This window comes from Megalobrama amblycephala, linkage group LG10 (assembly GCF_018812025.1).
Source record: "Megalobrama amblycephala isolate DHTTF-2021 linkage group LG10, ASM1881202v1, whole genome shotgun sequence".
NCBI classification, from domain to species: Eukaryota; Metazoa; Chordata; class Actinopteri; order Cypriniformes; family Xenocyprididae; genus Megalobrama; species Megalobrama amblycephala.
The window spans coordinates 27,179,813-27,199,885 of record NC_063053.1 but is presented as its reverse complement, the minus strand read 5'-3'; the positions used below and the strand labels follow the sequence as shown (position 1 = coordinate 27,199,885).

The following is a 20,073-nucleotide window of genomic DNA, read 5'->3' as shown; positions in this document are numbered from 1 at the left end:
ACACGATCTTTAAAGTTGCCATAGAACGTCTTTTTAAAAGATGTAATATAAGTCTAAGGTGTCCCCTGAATGTGTCTGTGAAGTTTCAGCTCAAAATACCCCATAGATTTTTTTTAATTCATTTTTTTAACTGCCTATTTTGGGGCATCATTAACTATGCACCGATATATAGGTTGCGGCCCCTTTAATTCTCGTGCTCCCCCACCCCCCGGAGCTTGCGCTTGCCTTGAACAGCATAAACACAGTTCACACAGCTAATATAACCCTCAAAATGGATCTTTACAAAGTGTTCGTCATGCAGCATGTCTAATCGCGAGAGTATTGTATTTATTTGGATGTTTACATTTGATTCTGAATGAGTTTGATAGTATGCTCTGTGGCTAAAGCTAACATTACACCCTGTTGGAGAGATTTATAAAGAATGAAGTTGTGTTTATGCATTATACAGACTGCAAGTGTTTAATAATGAAAATAGCGACGGCTCTTGTCTCCGTGAATACAGTAAGAAACGATGGTAACTTTAACCACATTTAACAGTACATTAGCAACATGCTAACGAAACATTTAGAAAGAATTCACAAATATCACTAAAAATATCATGATATCATGGATCATGTCAGTTATTATTGCTCCATCTGCCATTTTTAACTATTGTTCTTGCTTGCTTACCTAGTCTGATGATTCTGCAGTGCACATCCAGACATTCTGCCCTTGTCTAATGGCTTGAACATGAGCTGGCATATGCAAATATTGGGGGCATACACCCCGACTGTTATGTAACAGTCGGTGTTATGTTGAGATTCATCCTGTTCTTCGGAGGTCTTTTAAACAAATTGAAACTCAGTGTATGTCTTTTCCATGTACTGAACTCTTGTTATTCAACTATGCCAAGGTAAATGCAATATTTAATTCTAGGGCACCTTTAAGAAATCAATCTATCATCAGTGTTGAATTGGCAGGTACCTGTGCTTTTCACAGATGGGAGCAAGTTCACCCCGAGCACGTGACAGACGTGAAACGGTCTGGAGAAGCCGTGGAGAACATTATGCTGCCTGTAACATCGTTCAGCGTGACCCATTTGGTGGTGGGTCAGTGATGGTCTGGGGAGGCATATCCATGGAGGGATGCACAGATCTCTACAGGCTAGACAATGGCACCCTGACTGCCATTAGGTATCAGGATGAAATCCCTGGACCCATTGTCAGACCTGGGTTCCTCCTGGTGCACGAAAATGGCCGGCATGTGGCAAGAGTATGCAGGCAGTTCCTGGAGGAAGAAGGACTTGATACCATTGAATGGCCCCCATGCTCGCCTGACATAAATCCAATAGAACACCTCTGGGACATTATGTTTCAGTCCATCCGACGCCACCAGGTTGCACCTCAGACTGTCCAGGAGCTCAGTGATGCTCTGGTCCAGATCTGGGAGGAAATACCCCAGGACACCATCCGTCGTCTCATTAGGAGCATACCCCGATGTTGTCAGGCATGCATACAAGCATGTGAGGGCTATACAAACTACTGAGTACCATTTTGAGTTGCTGCAATGAAATTTCAGCAAAATGGACTAGCCTGCTGCATCATTTTTTCACATAATTTTCGCAGTGTTTTTGAATTCAGTCCTCTGTAGGTTGATAATTTTCGTTTCCATTGAACGATGTGGCATCCTTTCGTTCCTAACACATTACCCAGTCCATAACAGTATAGATATCCAGCATGTTATTTTTCCCCAATGAGATCTGATGTGTTTTCAAAGTGTTCCTTTAATTTTTTTGAGCAGTGTATTTTGGTGTTTATTGCTTGTGCTGCACAACTTGAGTTAGTTTTGGGATGTGACTTACAATTATGTCTGTATGACGCTGCAGAAGAGAAGATATTGCAGAGGAAAAGTTGCCAGTATACGTTTAGCAGTAATGAGGATCTGAGAAAGACATCACTTCAGACAGACAGATGAGAATGGCCAAAATGACTGATCTCTGGCAGTTAATGTTTATCTATAGCCCCTGAAATCAAAAACATCTTGGCAGTTACCACCGAGCTAGATTAGAAGAAAGCTCAATCACTGGCATTCCAATTGCTAAGTGTTTCTTTGATTCCTGTGGCTGTAGGTGATCTTCTTTGACTGTCATGAGCGACCTTCGTATATGTAACATTGAAGTGCCCTAGGTGGTTCCAGATTCAACACATCCCTGCAGAACTATCGCTCGAAGTCTCAAATGTTCTCACGAACAGCAAATGACGCAAATGCTGTAGGTGCCAGCCCTTAATGGAAGCCTTTTATGTTTTCACTTTTTCTCAAGCCTTTCATTTGTACCTTAACCTGTAATTAATGTTTTTACACACTCATGTTAGTCGCTGAGAGTGTTAGTGCACGCCTACAGTCATTGAAAAGGGCCATTCTTTGAAAGCTGTAAAAGTTAGGCAGGTATTGCATGCCTTGTTTTAAGAAAAATAAACAACTCTCACAGTGTTTTTACATGAAAGCCTTTAGGTGTCAGTACTGGAACTGGCAATCCCAATAAACAGTTAATTACCCTGCTTCGCACAGAACGCTTTATGAATGCATATCCATTACTGACTGCATCAGTGACCCGCATGTGAAAATGCCCTTATGTTTGTACGTTTATTACCAAATTTATGCTCGGCCTCCAAAAGGGAATTCCATCATCTTCTGTCACATGAAAAGGAGGGGAAAAAAAACAAAAACGATAAAAAAACAAAAAAAACAAAAACAAAACAAACAAAAAAAACAGGTTGAATGCATAGTCAAAAGCAAAATCTTTAACTTAAACTTTTTTGCCTGAGCTTCCTGAAGGTTAAAGATACCGTAAAAGCATTTTTGAAGCTGTTCGAACCCCACTTTGCCTCTGTGTTGTGAATGTAAGCAAGTTATTTGGGTTAATTTTGATTTCTCTTTGACTCTTTGTTATAGTCACTTCAGTTTCACTTCAGTTCCAAAATACATTCAACACAATTACCATGTGAATAACATTCTTGTTGTCAAGAATTGACATACCTGTAAAACATAGTGCTAATGTCATCTCAACAACACATGCATGCTCACTGTCCTCTTCACTGTGTTCTACAGGTATATAACTGCACTGACAGATTCTGAGGAAGAGGAAAGTGATGATGAACGAAAGCCACTGCAGGAACCAGTGGATGAACTCATGGCTCTGCTGCAGAAAGCAGACCAACTGCACAGCTGTAATGGCGCAGAGAAAGCACAAGGCCTGAATGCTTTGCTGGAGAGGAAAGAAGAGGTATGTAAACTTCCTTTCAAAAGTTTAGGGTCAGAGTTTTTTTTTTTTTTGAAAGAAGTTAATGCTTTTATTCTGCAAAGGTGCATTAAATTGATCACAAGTGACAGTAAGGACATTTATAATGTTACAAAAGATTTCTAATTCAAATAAATGTTAATCTTTCTATTCATCAGAGTATCTTGAAAAAAAACATATAGTCCTATCATGGTTTCCACAAAAATTAAGCATCATAACTATTTCCAACACTGATAATAAGAAATGTTTGATTTCTGAAGGATCATGTGACACTAAAGACTGGAGTAATGATGCTGAAAATTCAGCTTTGCAATCACAGGAATAAATTACATTTTAAAATATATTCAAATAGAAAACAGTTATTTTAAATTAAAATAATATTTCACAATATTACTGTTTTACTTTATTTTTGATAAAAAAAAATGCAGTCTTGGTGAGCATAAGAGACGTCTTTCAAAAAAACATTAAAAAAATCGTACTGACACCAAACTTTTGAATAGTAGTGTACAATGTTTACAATGCTTCTAGTTTATTAATAAAAGTTACACACACATCATGTATGTGCTTACAGTTTGATCAGAAGTGGCAGTACCTTTGGCGGTTGTCCAGAGCCTATGCAGATGCACATGATTTTGCCATGGACCTTGCAGAGAAGAAGAGCTACGCTGAAAACGGTAAGCACATCATTCATGATTACGAGTTGATATGTATGCATGTATACACTGTAGACATTTGTGCCAGAATTGAATCATTTCACATAACGTTTAACTAAATGTAAGCATAAAAATTTAGTCCTTGCTTTTGATTACCATCAAAGACTATAGAATAACACACAAGACATATCACTTGTATTGTTTTGAATGGGAGAAAGTGTAACGCGCAATATGGCGGAATAAGTATCGCCTTCAAAATAAGAGCCAGTCGCCGACTGGTAAAGTCACTGCAGCAGCCGTTAGAAGCACTCCGAAATGAGGCGCAAGAGACGCGCATTTAGGTCTGCGCATGCGCATTAGCTTGATCCAGCCTAAAAAATAAGGTTTTTTTTTTGTTAGGATTTGAGCGTTTGGAAAAAAAATTATGAGACAGTTGTTGTCAGATTTCATTGGTGATTTCAAATATGAAATTTAATCGAAAGCTTGGCAAACAGCTTTAGAGAATTTGATGTTTCCCCATTCAAAGAGATAGGAGCTGCATGGATGCCCAGGATGCCAGAGAGGCGTTTCAAAGATGGCTGCCGAGTGAAATGACTTGTCTTAAAGGGACTTTGTTACCATAGAATATTATTGAATTATCATCATTTGGTGCCTTTTCTCAACAAATATTGATTCATTAAATTAATTGTGATTTATTAAATGCAATTAATTGCTATATAATCTGACTGAAGTAGATTAAAATAGTTAAATAACTAATTAATTTATAACCCATCTTGACTTGATCATGAAAACACAACCACCTACCTAGAATCAGGAAGAAGAAAAGTGTTGGCTGTCTTTGGGTTATGAATCCTGTGAGTCCTGTATTTGCACTTAATTTGGCTGCACACTCCACCTCTGCCTTCATTTTCTGTTCCTTTTTGTCCTTCTCTCCCTGCTAATTAAATGTAACACAATAGCAACTCAGTCCATGTTTGAATGGAGGGACAGGATCAACTAGTTCTGTTTCTGATCCTTCTTTTCTATTGTCTTTAATTGCTGTTCTGCAGTCACTTCTCTGTATGAAACCTTCAAAAGCTGTTTCCATCCGAAGTTGCGAATTTAACTTAAAATTGGAATACCGCACAAAACATTTGCAGCGTTTGCATCCCATGTGTTCAAGAGAACAATATCGTCACTTCCTGGGAAATTGGCGCAAAATATCTGTAATTAAAATGGAAATTGCTGCAATCGGGGAAGCCACTGTGGCTTGTTTGTCCTACATTATAAATAATTGCGTCTCAGAGCGCAAAGACAAAACCCAGTAAACGCTGTCATGTTATCTTGTGATTGGATGCCTGTGCTTGGTTGCATAAAGCAGTGGTTCTCAACTGGTTTGGCCACGGGACCCACATTTTCCCATGGTCATGAAACTGCCACCCAAATTGAGGAATTTGAACCAAGTAAAAATGGTTGGCATACATACAAGTACTGTCCCACTTACAAGTACCATAAACATAAATTGTAAGAATATCACTAACACTGATGAATAATAATTTAAGGTAATGTTGTTATTAGTAGCCCCAAACTAGTATTTGCTAATATAATAATAGTGTTCATTCTGATGACAGACTTTGGTTTAGGAATTTCAGAATGATCAAACCAACATTTGAGATGCTGTGCAATGAAATTCACTGCATCCACTAGTGATGCAAAGTCATGTGAGGTTTTTTTGTTGTTGTTGTTGTGCATAATTGTGCATATTCGGATAATGTGCAACATAGTTTCTATGCATGTCTTCTTATCGGATAAAAAAAGGTATTCACCTCAGCTGAGCTCATACATTTTATTTTTTTTTTTAACATGCATTTTCAGAATTTATACGCATCTTGCCGTTTCTTTCCAGCATTTATTTTTATATGATATCCTAAACTTTGCATAAAAATAGGTGGATGGAAATATAGCTAATGTCAAAGAGTTTGGAAGCAGATCAATTATTACAGCTGTGACAGGTGTGTGATCATCTTCTGCAAAAGAAACCTTTTAATGTTGTTTTATTTAGGCTATAGGAGTGATAACAGATTGCTGCTGGAGTGTCATGTCTTGTTTATTTTGTTTGAATTTTTCATTTTAGGAAAGAAAGTTGGTGAAGAGGCAATATCCATCAATCCACTGTGTGCAGAAGGTCATCAGTGGTGAGTTCATGTATATATTAAATTAATTTGTTGTCCAATTAGGCAGTTTTACATAATAACTTTAAAACTGTGTGATTGAAGTATTTTTAAAAGTTTCATAGCATTATGAGAGATCAAGACTTTTCAACAATTTATCTACAGTTCTCAAACTGGAAAATTTTTGAAAAAAGTTTTGGAACAAATGAGAGAGGTGAACAATATGAAGCAGTACATTTTAATTGTATGTTTTAATAGTACATTTTAATTGTTCACGATTAAAATGTCTCCATGATCTGCTTTTGAAGAGAGATCGTAGCAGTTCTGGCACTTTCATCCCAACATACTGTACAACGTGACATACATTCATCACATTACGTGCACATGACATTGCAGTTCTTTGCAATCACTAAAGTTTATTATTTATTAATTATTACTTTTTAAAGCCTTGCTAGGTAAACATTTTATTCGCACACTGTTCTGACATGCACTTTTTCTGTGCGCATACACCCAAAGCATGGCTACTAAGTTCGCTTTAACGTCTTATTGCACTTTGACGGTCAAATACATACATAAATAGGGTTGCATAAATGCTTTCAGTTATGTATTTAGTGAACGTAAAGAGTTCGGATGTGAAAAGAAAGTTGGATATGTGTCTGTGTATTAGATCCGTGCATGCAGTCTTAAAGTGACAGCAGCCTAATAAACCTTCTGCAGCTTGTCATTAATGTTAATGAAACAACAAAATAAACAAAGAGAAAATCACTTCCTGCTGAAATTTAAGCACTGTTTATTTCATTTGCACCTTTATTCTTATTTTTAATAACAAAGATAAAATAATGAAATAATTCTTGTATCACTATTTTTTTTTTTTTTTTTTTAAATACGGAGATTATGAATCATGAATCATTATTTTGCCTGAAAAAATCATGATCTTTATTCAACACAAAATTCTTTCGTGTTTGCCTTTAGGCATGTCATGCCAAGATTGACATCATTGTTCAGTTGCATTGTTTTTCAAGTGGTGCTTACAGCAGAGCCAAATGACATCCAGCTCCCCCTCTCTAGATGTAATGGGTGGAGCCTGACATAGTCCATCTCCACCTCTGTGGACCTAATGGGTATAGGGTTAGGGTGTGGTTGGACTGTCTAGCTCCACCCATTACATCTAGTAAGGGGAAGCTGGATGTCAAGCTCTACCCATTGGCTCTGCAGTGAGAAGGCTTTTTTTTTTTTTTTTTTTTTTTTTTTTTTTTTTTTTTTTTTGGTAATGTGTTTTTCTTACCCTTGCCTTTGGCTATTTTTCTGATTCTCATAAAATTGAGCACGTACATTTACCATTCAAATTGTTAGGTTTTTTGTTTTTTTTGGCTTTCAACCACCCATTTAAAATAATTAATTCCCAGTCTTGCCCATACCTCTTACTGACAACTTTTTGCATAGCATAGACTTCATTGTGACACTTTTATTCAACAATTTCAGTGTCCTCAAGTTGGTTTCAAGAGGTTTTGCAAATCTGTCCCTCATAAGTGAAACACATTTACATACTTGTTTGTAGCACCTGGGCTCCTGTGTGTGTCTGAATGTAAATGTGGGTGTGCGTGTGTGTGGGTGTCCTGCACCGGAGGTGTTTTTCAGGCCTGCCCCTCTGTATATACTCATCTTACAAAATTCTCTTGATAGCATCACCATACCCCAGGAATGTAAACACATGCAAAGACAGCCCCAAGCTAACATGTAAATACGAACACACACACACCGAATTAATTGCAGTTGCATGAAATTTCTGTGCTTTTGTTGCATTATTAGTGGTTTGAGGTAAGTTTTTTTTTCTTTTATAAATCTAGAAACCATTCAGTTGATCAAAAGAGACAGTATAGACTTTTACAGTGCTACGAAAAAAGTTATACATCAAAGAAATGCTGTTCTTTCCAAACTTTCTTTTTATCAAATAATCCTGAAGAAAAATGTATCAGGGTTTCCACAAAAATACTAAACAGCACGGCTGTTTTCAATATTGCTAATAACCAGTGTTGGGGATAACGCATTACAAGTAACTTGAGTTACGTAATCAGATTACTTTTTTCAAGTAACTAGTAAAGTAAAGCATTACTTTTTCAATTTACAACAATATATCTAAGTTACTTTTTCAAATAAGTGACGCAAGTTACTTTGTTTTCACATTTATTGACTGACAGCTCTCCTATCGCCATGTTGAGAGAAATAAAGTACAGAGGCGTTGTGTGTAACACGCTGTGTAAACATGATGGTTATTGTAGTTCTAGACTAAATGTGAACATGCATTTACTCATCTCACTTGCACAAAAACATCCAGTATTCCTTAAAATGAATGAAAACAGTGAAATGCAATCCTGTATTTTACAAAAACCAGCAATAATTAACTATATTACATTACACGAATATACTTTATGTATTTAATCTCACTTTATTAACCAATGTCTTTGCTGCTGACCTTCAATGATCTATTTCAACCTACTCTACTAATAAGCAAAAATTACTTTAGATTTAGAAATAAGTGTTGAACTTTCTTCTCCTGTATCCCATTCTTCTTTAATCCAGAATGGCAGCACAGCTGAAAGATTTATTTGAGCTGTGCCCTCTACTGTACAGGTGTAAATATGCATTTCCTTCAGCCTGAGGCTTATTCATTTGCCAAAAATATAACTTTTTTTGTTGTTATTAAAAAACAAACAAGCAAGCCCAAGGCATTACTTCTCATAAAAATGTGACGTGATGTGTCTGTATTAATTCTGCTTTCATTGTGTATATTATGAAACATATCAATATCATATATCAAAACATATCATATTCTTATCTTCAGAAGTCATTATTCCATTCCAGGGCAAGCTGCCTGTTTATTTTCTATCATTTAAGAACAAGGTGACTGTAAGACAGCTTTCTATAGATCAGGTCAGTTTTGGCTTCCTTTAGTTTAATTCTTTGTGAGCTGTAATGGTTTGACTGTTTTGATGGTGGCCAATCAATACTGTAATATGCAATGTTGCTGTGGTCATATTCTTTGTGGTTTTTGTGTGTTTGCATTTGTTTGGTTACAGGGTGTCTCAGTGAAGGTATGTTCACTGATCTCCGTGTCTGTATTTTGCCTGTGTAAATCCCTGTGCACTGCTTTCCGTTCCCTCACAGATGCCAGGATTATCAAACAGAGGCCTGAGGAGGGTCGTTGTGACCTACACACATACACCTCCATTACTGCTGCTGTTATCTGTCCTTGGCATTACAGTTGGTTTTCATTGAGGATCTAGCCTTCAAGCTCATTTGAATTCTGTCCTTAGTGCACTGCCATGACTCTGCTTGTTGTTGTTGTTTTTGGCCATATTTAAGTAACATGAGCAGAACAAATTTCAGTGTAACATGAGCAGAACAAATTTCAGTGTAAAACATATGTAAAACATTTTTCATTTAGTAATTTAAATTCAAATTTACACTACTGTTCAAAAGTTTGGAGACTGTAAGATTTTTTTAATGCTTTTGAAGATTCTTATTCTCACCAAAAGTGTTGTGGAAAGTTACTTTTAAAAGTATTGCATTACAATATTGCATTACTCCCTAAAGTAACTAATTGCGTTACTCAGTTACTTTTTATGAGAAGTAATGCATTACATTAAATCTAATCTAAAATCATTTTTGTTTATTAGTATGGTTGAATTAGATCATTGAAGGTCAGCAGCAAAGACATTGGTTAATAAAGTGAGATTAAATACATGAAGTATATTTGTGTAATTTAATATAGTTAATTATTGCAGGCTTGCATAAAATTCTGAGATTACATTTCACTGTTTTCATTCTTTTTGAGGAATATGGAATGTTTTCTTGCAAGTGTGATGAGTAAATGCATGTTCACATTTAGTCTAGAACTACAATAACCATGGGTGACAATTTTTTTTTTTTTTTCCCATCAGCAAATTATTCGCAGAATTTTTAAGCAAACAAGTTTAAGTTTTCTTGTTGTTTATTTACTCATTTATTTAATAATTCACTTAATGTTATTATCATGGGAAATGACGTGGATGTGTAAATCAGTGTCCATCATTTTGTGAGCAAATGGTGATAAAGAAAAATGCCACGTCGCAATATTGAAAATATTTCCATATTAAAGGTGCTCTATGTCACAGACACGTCAGGCTCCACCTCCCGTCAATACCCACGCACCCAATCACCGGAATTCTAATCATCGCCACCTGCACATCATCAGCCACTTAATCACCAGCACTATTTAACCCACACTTACACACACACCAGGGGTGTATTCCAGAAAGCAGGGTTAACTTACTGTCACATACCTGAACTCTCGGTTGATTAACCCAAACCTTGCTTACTCGAGGTATGCTGGTTCCAAAAATGCATCCGGGAATAAGTTCAGCCAACCCAGAGTATGTTCCCGGTTAACACACAAGACATTCTCAACAGAGCGACGAATCGATGATTCACCATGGAAACAGACGCTAAGAAAAAGCGCGCCATTCTACTTCATTCTTCTTCTTTTGTTTAATGGCGATTTACATAACCTACTTGGTGCACATCACCACCTATTGGGTGGTTGTGCAATAATTTTTAATCTTAATATTGTTTATTTGATGCTAATTATTTAATAAAATATCACATATGTGACCAGTCACGGAAAGTAGGGACACAAGTCGGTTTTGGGGCATTTTGAGTTATTCACAGATTCTGAAAGTGCAGTCTCCAAGCTTTCCAACGATGTGTGACACATGGAAATCTGATAATATTTGGAGAAGTTGTGGCCATTTGAAGGTAGGCAATCAAGAAAGCTCTATAGGGAGAAAAACGCCTCTAAAGTTGCAGTTCTCACCTGTTCTCACCTGCTGGGAGTGACAATAGGGCTCATTTACATCTCATTTAGATAAGCCATACCCCCTGTAAAGCTGCATGGACCGCATACTATTAATAATAAAGGTTAATGTGCATTGTAAATGTCAGTAATTTATCTTTTTTGACTTTTATAAAAATGATTTAGAGGCTGAAATATGTGACTTTTTTGTCAAAACTCTATTTGAACTTGTGCATTGTAGATAACATGTTGCAAGACACTCCTTTAAAATCTGCCCATCATTTTTAATGTTATTATTTTAATGTTTATGTAAAGAAAAAGTACATATTGATGTTAATTTTATTTTTTATTTGCTGGTTTTCCACATAAAACTTGGTGAATTGACTTTTTGAACAGGATTCTGTGATAACCGTGATCATTTTGGTCACTATAATCATGAAATGAAATGTTCTCACCTGAGAAGCCTGTTAAAGAAGAATAGGCAATCCTGGAAATAACTGGACTAACAGAGAGGCCAGAGATCGCTAACTATGGCTATTCAAAACACTTTTCAAGTCAATAAATACACGATTGAGACGATGAATGCATGCATTGACTCAGAATTTGCGTCTGAATAGCGCTGGCTCCGTGGGCGTGGCCGCATTAGCAGATAATGAGCTGAATCACGGACTTCTGACATGGCTCTCTTTTCATACAGATTACATAAACACAGAAGGTTTGTTTTCGATTTGACTTACACATTTTAACACTTGACATTTCAACATTTTTTCAGACATAGGCTAAGTATAATTTTTTTATGATTAGTATTCACTAAGTTACAGTTCATTTTCTGAGAACTATCAGATTGGACTTCGTTCAGAGGGAGACGAGAGATCACGCATAATGTTAGTTTTTTTTTATTTTTCAAAAAGCACAACATTTTGTTTTTACTCTGAGTGTACACAAATAAAAGAAGACATTCTATAGTTTCAATTGATATATTACTTATGTCTCTATGACAAAAAATGACGGAGTATTTTAAGTCTGTTTTGCTGCAATGTGAAAAAAATCCTGCAAAATGCGCCGGCGCGTTACCCGACTCCAGAGAGGTAATGTCTTATTATGCCGCTTTCATCGTCGCTCAGATCGTCTTCAGAATCAGTGAGCGCTTGTTCATAAGCATCCGGCTTGTCGAAGAAGTACTTCAAAACATTCATTGAATTTTGATATCAGCTAGAGCCGGCCAGAGCGCTGCATAGTAAGTAGCCACGCTTCCCAGTATGGAAATACACACAGACAATGACACGCCCCTACTGCGTGCTAGAGTCTCCGAAAAACAAGCCGATTTCAACCTCAAAATGTACGCTTTTAAATATACCAATACTGCTATCTCAAACACGGAAAGGCTTCTTCATGATCTCAACTAACAGATTCTGCAAAAAAACGAAAATCACCAATTTTGAAAAAAAATGCTTCTTTCTCATTTTGCTCGAGAGTTGTGCTGCCGACTTGTGTCCCTGGTTTCCGTGACGGGTCACATATATGATATGCATTTTATTATAGAAATTATAGCATAGAAAATGTCCTGTTATAAAGATTAAGAAGTAGATCCATGTGTGCTATGACAATAAAATTCATATATTAGAATTGAATAAACATTTATATATTGTATAATATAACATTGTGTATATAACTGTAACTATATAACAAATTTAGATACATTAATATAACCATATTGATAATATAACACACATCTAAATTCCTCTTAAGCTAACTAACCCTTGAACATAACCTGCTCCGGAGCAGGTTATGTTCAGAGAGCAAGTTGCTATGGTTACTTACATACCCTAAAAGTTACCTCCGTTTTTGGAACCGAAAGTTGAGGTTATCCGCTTACTTACTCTTAAACATACCCAGGTATGTCACATAACCTGCTTTCTGGAATACCCCCCAGTTGTCCGGTCTCGTTTGTAGTACAGACTCATGTATGTGAACCTCAAGGACTCAACCTGCTACTTACCTGCTACTTACCTGCTACCAGCGATCCCTATCGCTCCATTGTCTCCAGTTCCCCTCCTGTGTTCCTCCTTCCGTGTGTGTGAGTGTTCCTCGTCAGCCATTCTCCATCTCCTCGACTTCTACCTCCATCTGCAATCACAAGGACAGTATCAAACCTCTATCATCTCATTTGAATTCTCCATCTTCCATTTACTCACCTGCTCATTGCTGTTTCTCAAATAAACCACCATACTTGCTTTTACCTCTGCCTCCGTGCCGTCTGTATCATAACACTCTAAGTGATCCTGGGTGGATGTAACTTCCTGTTGACGTTCGATGTGTTGTCAAACAAAACAGAGGCTAGCTAGACCCTCCCTCCTCCTCCTCCTCCCCCTCCCCTCCATGCTTCTTGAAACAGTCATGAACGCGCTTTTAAAATCATTCTTGTTGGTTATTGGCTGGAGCATATTTATTATGATTCATGGTCCAGGCTGCACCAGTTTGTTTTTATTGCCTTTTACGGAGCTTGTGGCAACTACAGAGACCGTGTTTTTTTTTTTTACAGTGTGTTCAGGGGATAGGCAGCTAGCAGATAGTGAGGAGATGTTTGCTGTATGTGACAAAAAATGTTTTGGCCTAAAAACGCGTGACATCACTTAGAGCACCTTTTAAACCATGAAGGCGAGCCGGCTGATATAACTCAAACAATGTGCAAACTTTGCGTGAGAGTTATGCGGGTGAAGAAGTCTCAAACTCCAGTCAATAATTCACTACAGTAACTGAAAGTAAAAACTGACTGAGATAGTTCACCCAAAAATGAAAATTATCCCCTGATTTACTCACCCTCAAGCCACATCCTATGTGTATATGACTTCTTTCAGACGAACACAATCGGAGTTATATTAAATAATATTCTCGCTCTTCCCAGCTATATAATGGTAGTGAAGGGGCTGTGAGATTTTGAATCCCAAAAGAAAAGTGCATCCATCCATCATAACAGTAATCCATATGACTCCAGGGGGTTAATAAAGGCCTTCTGAAGTGAAGCATGGGTTTTTGAAAGAAAAATATCCATATTAAAAACTTTATTGACTATAATAATAACTTCTGGCAGACAGCCTACGCAAATCAATTTACAGCAAGAGTTTCCTCTGACCTGACGTATTGACGAATGTGGAAGCTCAGAGGATACAGCAAATCAAAACACCGGTCATGAATTAGAAGTCTAAAATGAGAATTTTTAAAGAGAAATTTTGATGTAAGAGAAGAGGAGCTTGAGTTTGTTGCCCAGCCCTATTTGTTTGAACTGGGAGGCTAGTTATTATAGTTTATAAAGTTTTCAGTATGGACATTTTTCTTACAAAAACCCATCACTTTGCTTCAGAAGGCCTTTATTAACCCCCTGGAGCTGGAGGTTAATTTATGGAGTACTTTTATTGTGGATGGATGCACTTTTTGGGGCTTCAAATTCTCACAGCCCCTTCACTACCATTATAAAGCTTGGAAGAGCTAAGATATATTTTAATATAACTCTGATTGTGCTTGTCTGAAAGAAGATAGTCATATACACCTAGGATGGCTTGAGGGTGAGTAAATCATGGGATAATTTTCATTTTGGGGTGAACCATCCCTTTAAGTCCCTCTTTCAAAGTTTTTATTAAGCACTAGTTGAAATTCATAAGTATGATTTCTTTGAAAAGTAATAGCACACTATTTGTGGCATCATAGAGATTTAGCAACTGCATAGAAATGCCCTTGCAACCCCACACAACATTCTAGCATAATGGTGGTGTACCAGCCAGAAAATGTCAAAATGCAGTTTATGCAGCTGATAACACTTTTTTTTTTCTTTTTTTTAATGAACCTGTGTTAGAAAGACCTGATACAATGAGTTTATGTCAGACAGCTCTTCTTGTTGCGTAATTAGTTTTGTTGATGGGGTGTGACATTTATTTTGTCAGATTCCCTGAGCTGAACGTTTCTGCCAGTGTCTCATGGTTGGACAATTTATCCTTCTATCCCACATCATAGCTAGTTTTCCTTGCACACAGAGCGACGAATGGCAAAGGCAGCTCTTGTCATTGAGATTTTACTAAATGCTCAGCCCAAGGTGATGAGAGAGAACTTTCTGTTCTGAGCCGAGAGGTGAAAGGAATATGTTCTTTCTGTCAATCAGTTTAACTCTTAGACCTCTTTGTTTGTGGCCAGTTGTTCAGGGGATTTCTCTGCCCATGAGGGAAATACTGGTTAAACTTACATAATCTTCTGGCAGCCAGAAGTCTTGGTGTTCTGCTGATTTTTTTTTTTTTTTTCTTTTCTTTCTGTGTGGTGCGGTTTTTTTGTATGCATGAGTGTGTATGAGGCTATATAATATTTCAACTCACTGAAAGTACTCAAAGCAACTGTCAGAAACAACCTATGGCCAAACCACACTTGTTCTTGTACAAATATTTTCTCTCCCTCTTCTAGTGTCATTTTTTTTTCTCTCTCTCTGTTTTTATCCCCCCCAAACACACACATTTCAAGATAGAATAAACTTTACAGAGGTTTCACTCCAGAACACTGGAAACTGCCTGAAGCTCACAAAACCTCCCCGACCTGTTCTAAGCACGAAGAACTATACTAATAGAGTAACAAACAACTGCTTGTTTTCTTTAACACTCTATTTCGTGGACACATTTTGTCCTTCGATGAACTCAAACCCATCTGCTTTAAATTGTCTTTTTAATTATGAAACTAGATTTGCATTTCCTGAAGAAAATATCAGTGCTTGTGAGGCAGCAAAAGAATACAGTTGTAGGTACTGGGATTTAGACAAGATGCTGCATCAGAGCCACCTCATGCTTGATCGTCATCATGCTTGTCGACAGTGAGCATGCAACATGTTTTTTGTTGACTGTGCTTGAGAGCCAACACAGTGACACCATCTTTGAATTTTAAAGGAGGTTATTGAAGATTAAATAGATGCATGAATGCACCACTCAAGTTGGTATGCAAATAAATGCTAGAAAGAATGCATTCAAAAATGCATATGGTAGGGTTGTGACGAGATCTTGTGCCACGAGTTTTTGCGATATTAGCGACATGACGATATTTCTCGTTGAGGTGAAAAGTTGTCTCGCGATATCAGCATGACAGAGTTGAGTTTGTGGCAAAACCTTTTACAATGATTGTATTATATTGTTCTATCTTTTACTGCATAGCATTTATACTCAAAGTAGAACTGAAGTCACATTTATTAAAAGATGATTAGTACTTAAAGCATTTCAAAATGTTCCTGCGTTGTTTTGCATTTTGTGACTTTCACCCCTGGTTTCACAGACAGGGCTTAAGCCTAGTACCAGACTCAAATGCATGTTTGAGCTGTCTTAACTGAAAGCAAGTATGTCAGTGCCATTGTTTTGTCTCAAGATGAACACCAGTAATGTTTTTTTTTTTCTTTTCTTTTTTTTTTCTTCTTCTCTAAGCCATGTGTATATAAAAGCTACTTAAAAGCTGAAGTCTCTTATGCTCAAGGCTGCATTTATTAGATCAAAAATACAGTAAAAAAGTAATATTGTGAAATATCAAAATAGAAAGTTTTAAAGAACATTTATTTGAAAAAGGACTTTGTCTTTTGTAACATTATAAATGTATTTACTGTCGCCTTTGATCAATTTAATGTATGCTTGCTGAATAGATGTATTAATTTCTTTTAAAAACAAAAATCTTACTGAACCCAAACTTTTGAATGGTAGTGTATATTACATATTGCAGTGTATTATAGGGCTGCACAATTAATCGAATTTCTAATCGCGATTACGATTACGGATGCCACGATTTCAAGGAAAAATATCCACTAGATTATTCTGCATGTTTAAGAGGAGTGTGTAGAGCATGTCACGTTGTGAGAGGCGAATCACGACTACTTCAGAGTGTAAAAGGTCTACGTTAACCCAGCACAAAAGGAGCTACCAGTGACGTAGGTGTACGCTGATATGTCGAACGCGCACGAAACACCAGGACCCGCCATTTTTAAAAAGCCGTGTACACAGCCTAGTGTTGTCAAAAATATCTATATTTCTATATGTATCTATACTGAAATATCAGAAAGGATACCAATACTTCTTTCTGGAGTATCGATACACCGATACCAGCTGCGCGTTGCTCTCCTCTCTGACAGCGAGTTGAGACGCACGCGCCTCTTCTCATTCAATCGTCTCATGCTCTCCGGTTTAATAGTGTTGGTGTGACCGGGTCTAAATTTCGGCGCGGGATTGCGCATAATTATATTAATTCCCGCAGATTTGGCGCTCACACGAAGCGCAGACACATAATAAAGCCGCCTTTGACATACAAGCGCAGGGCCGCGGGAAGTAATTTTAAACAGGGGGTGCTGTGAATTATTATTTTTTTTTTTTTTGACAAAAAACCTATGAGCCTTTTTCCTATTTAAAATACATTTTAAAAATAAATACATTGAGATTTACTACTTTATTGTCATATACACTTCAGTGCACAGCCAGCCAGGGTCTGAAACACACAGACATCAGTTCTCAGATATGCGCAATGCGCTATTAATCTGAAGCAGAAGCAGAATCAGAAATAACAGAACGTGAGAACGTTTCATTACCACAACGCCGTGCGGGAAATTTGAAACTGGATGTTGGCTGGAAGGGCTCGTCTAATCCAATCACGCTAGGTTGGGTTGCGGGTGCTGGGGCTGGGCCTGCCGGTTCAACTGCAGGCAGAGGCAGGCGGACAGACTCCGTTGTCATGGTTGCGGTATTAGATTTCTTCGCTGGTGGTTTTCCAAAAAAATCCAAAATCCGTTTCTGTGACATATTTTCTCCTCGTTTCTGTCATTAAACTATGTAAATTTACTAGTCAGCTGCTGTCAAAGATGGATGTATTCTGCATGGAACGAGCGGGAAACCTCTTTACTCGGCGACCAAACCTGCCTGCCTGACGTTGACAACGTAACTTCCGAACCTGTGTTGATTAGGCCTCAAAATATGAAATTAAAATCCAAAATATACGTAATAGCCTACGTGTGTCAAAATCATTTTCTAAAATATTCATAAGGAATTTATAAATTGTGCAAAATATTTTAATAGGCCTACATTTTTTTTTTTAAATCTCCCTCTCGTCACTACAGCACCCCCACTTCCCGCGGCCATGTACAAGCGCAAAAATTAGCTCTTTTTCGCGGATAATAAATGGTCAAATATACTCAGAAACAATGTCACAATGCCCATCATGGTGAGTATTAACCACAGGTATTAACCATAGACTGTAAAAAAAAAAGGTATTAACGTAAAACAGTTCAGGAAGAATGTGTCTGTCAAATCTTAAAGGGACAGTAGCCGAATAAACATGCCGCTCTCTATGTTGTTAATGTTCATCAAACAACAAAAGACAAAGAAAAAATCACTTACTGCTCTTGACTGATTAACTTCTGTAACTTTAATTGATTAAGTTTTACAATGAAGATTATCCAATGTTATTTTACATTTGATTACTTTCTTTATTCAGTTTCTTACCTGATCACTACTGTTAGACCTACCTGAAAAAAAGAAAGCTGTCTATTTAATTTCTATCTTTATTCTATTGTATTTTTCTGTGCTATTGTTAGTAATTTGTTCATTTTTTTTTTATTTTATTACTGTTTACTTGAAAATCAAAATACCATTTGAAATCAAGCAGACCAAGTAAAAAAATATTATTGCTTCAAACAATGGTATAATATTCAAAACATCATTCAATGTAAATTGTGATAATCATAATTAATAATCGCAATTACAATTTAAAGGGAATAATCGACAATTATGATTTTTGCCCTAGTGTATTACAGTGACTGCACTTGCAGGTAGAAAAATATAAATCAAAATTTTGTCATATTTTGGTCAGTATTACCAAGTGGCATTTTGAGTTTTTTTAGATACTGTGCAGACAGCTGTAAAAATTAATGGAAATGATTTAATATTCCAATAGCTGTGGAGCATGTTGTTTATTTATTTCAAGTAAAATGTGAATTTCTTAAAGTATAAAATTTATAAAAATGTAATTCAATTTGTTGCAGGACGAAGAATAAATAATTGGAATCATTGGAAAGCATATCTGCTGCTGGTTTATTTCTACTGGTATTTCTTTCATACAGTAATTTTTTGATTCTTGTTCACAAAGTATCTGCTTATGGTAAACACCTTTTTTTTTTATTATTGGGGATGTTTATTCATAATTCCTCTGTGGAGGGAAATCCCAGATTTAGACTGTGGAAATGTGTCAGGTGTGTGACGGCAGAAGTTCTGCCACTGGCTTCTATTGCTTAGCTGTGGATAAATGTTCAAGCCTCTGGGCATTGCCAGAACATGACAGCAATTAATATAAACACTTCACAAACCAATCTGTGAAAGGAGGGGGAAGGAATTAGCCCCAGGAACATTGAGCAACCTTCAACCCACCTGTACTCTCTCTGCCAGCAGTTGTTATTAGTAATCACTTCTGGTATGTCTTCATATTGCTTCAGTTCAAATTTATTTGCAGTTCATCATACTTTAGACACATTAAAATCTATTTTGTCCATGCAGTGCCATTATTTTATTTATTTTTTATTTTTTTATAAGTAATCATGATTGAATTATTAGTTTTGGCTGTTGTTACTTTGTTAGCTCTTTTCTAAAACCTGTGACTAATTTGGAACACTCTATACAGACAGCAACAAATTGGAATCAGATAGTTTCAGATAGAGTTTGATGTTGGCATGTTGCTATATTAATAGCATGATACTAAATGTAACACTTTATTTTACAGTGTCCCTGTTACATGTTAGTTGCTATAGTAATAACTACTTTTTGCATAATTGCACATAACTAACCATAATCCTAACCTTATAGTAAGTACATTTACTTAATATTACTCAATATTTAAATCTAATTACAGAGTAACAAGGACGCCCTAAAATAAAGGGTACATTTGATTCATAATTGATTGATTGATGATTCAGACCATCCACTCCATCAGTATTTCATTCCCCTTCCTTCTGGCCGTAGATATAGATTACCGATGTGCAGAAAGGCTAACTACAGTAGGAGTTTTGTTCCTGTAGCTATACGGGCGTTAAACACATAGGAATCAGCCTTTATTTTATGCTCCCCCCCCCCTTTTTTTTGGCTTTGATTGTATTGTAATATGTTTATATGTATA

The 20,073-nt window shown here is 36.7% G+C and overlaps 1 protein-coding gene and 1 long non-coding RNA gene across 4 annotated transcripts in view; one reads left to right on the top strand and one right to left on the bottom strand.

The window, feature by feature from the left end:
- The window catches only part of LOC125277248 (regulator of microtubule dynamics protein 2), a 54,306-nt gene that overhangs the window by 15,546 nt on the left and 18,687 nt on the right, over window positions 1-20,073 (top strand). For all 3 annotated transcript variants that reach the window (XR_007186859.1, XR_007186860.1, XM_048205596.1), the window contains exons 4-6: window positions 3,088-3,262; window positions 3,849-3,951; window positions 6,044-6,104. Coding sequence is in view for 1 of the 3 variants with exons in the window: in XM_048205596.1 (XP_048061553.1) it covers window positions 3,088-3,262; window positions 3,849-3,951; window positions 6,044-6,104 (339 nt within the window). In the remaining 2 variants the exon portion in view is untranslated. The remainder of the gene's footprint in view (window positions 1-3,087; window positions 3,263-3,848; window positions 3,952-6,043; window positions 6,105-20,073) is intronic.
- Window positions 3,838-13,272, bottom strand: LOC125277249. The gene is made up of 3 exons (XR_007186861.1): window positions 12,911-13,272; window positions 4,735-4,867; window positions 3,838-3,942 (listed from the first exon to the last, which is right to left on the bottom strand). It is a non-coding gene; the product is annotated as an uncharacterized LOC125277249 (long non-coding RNA).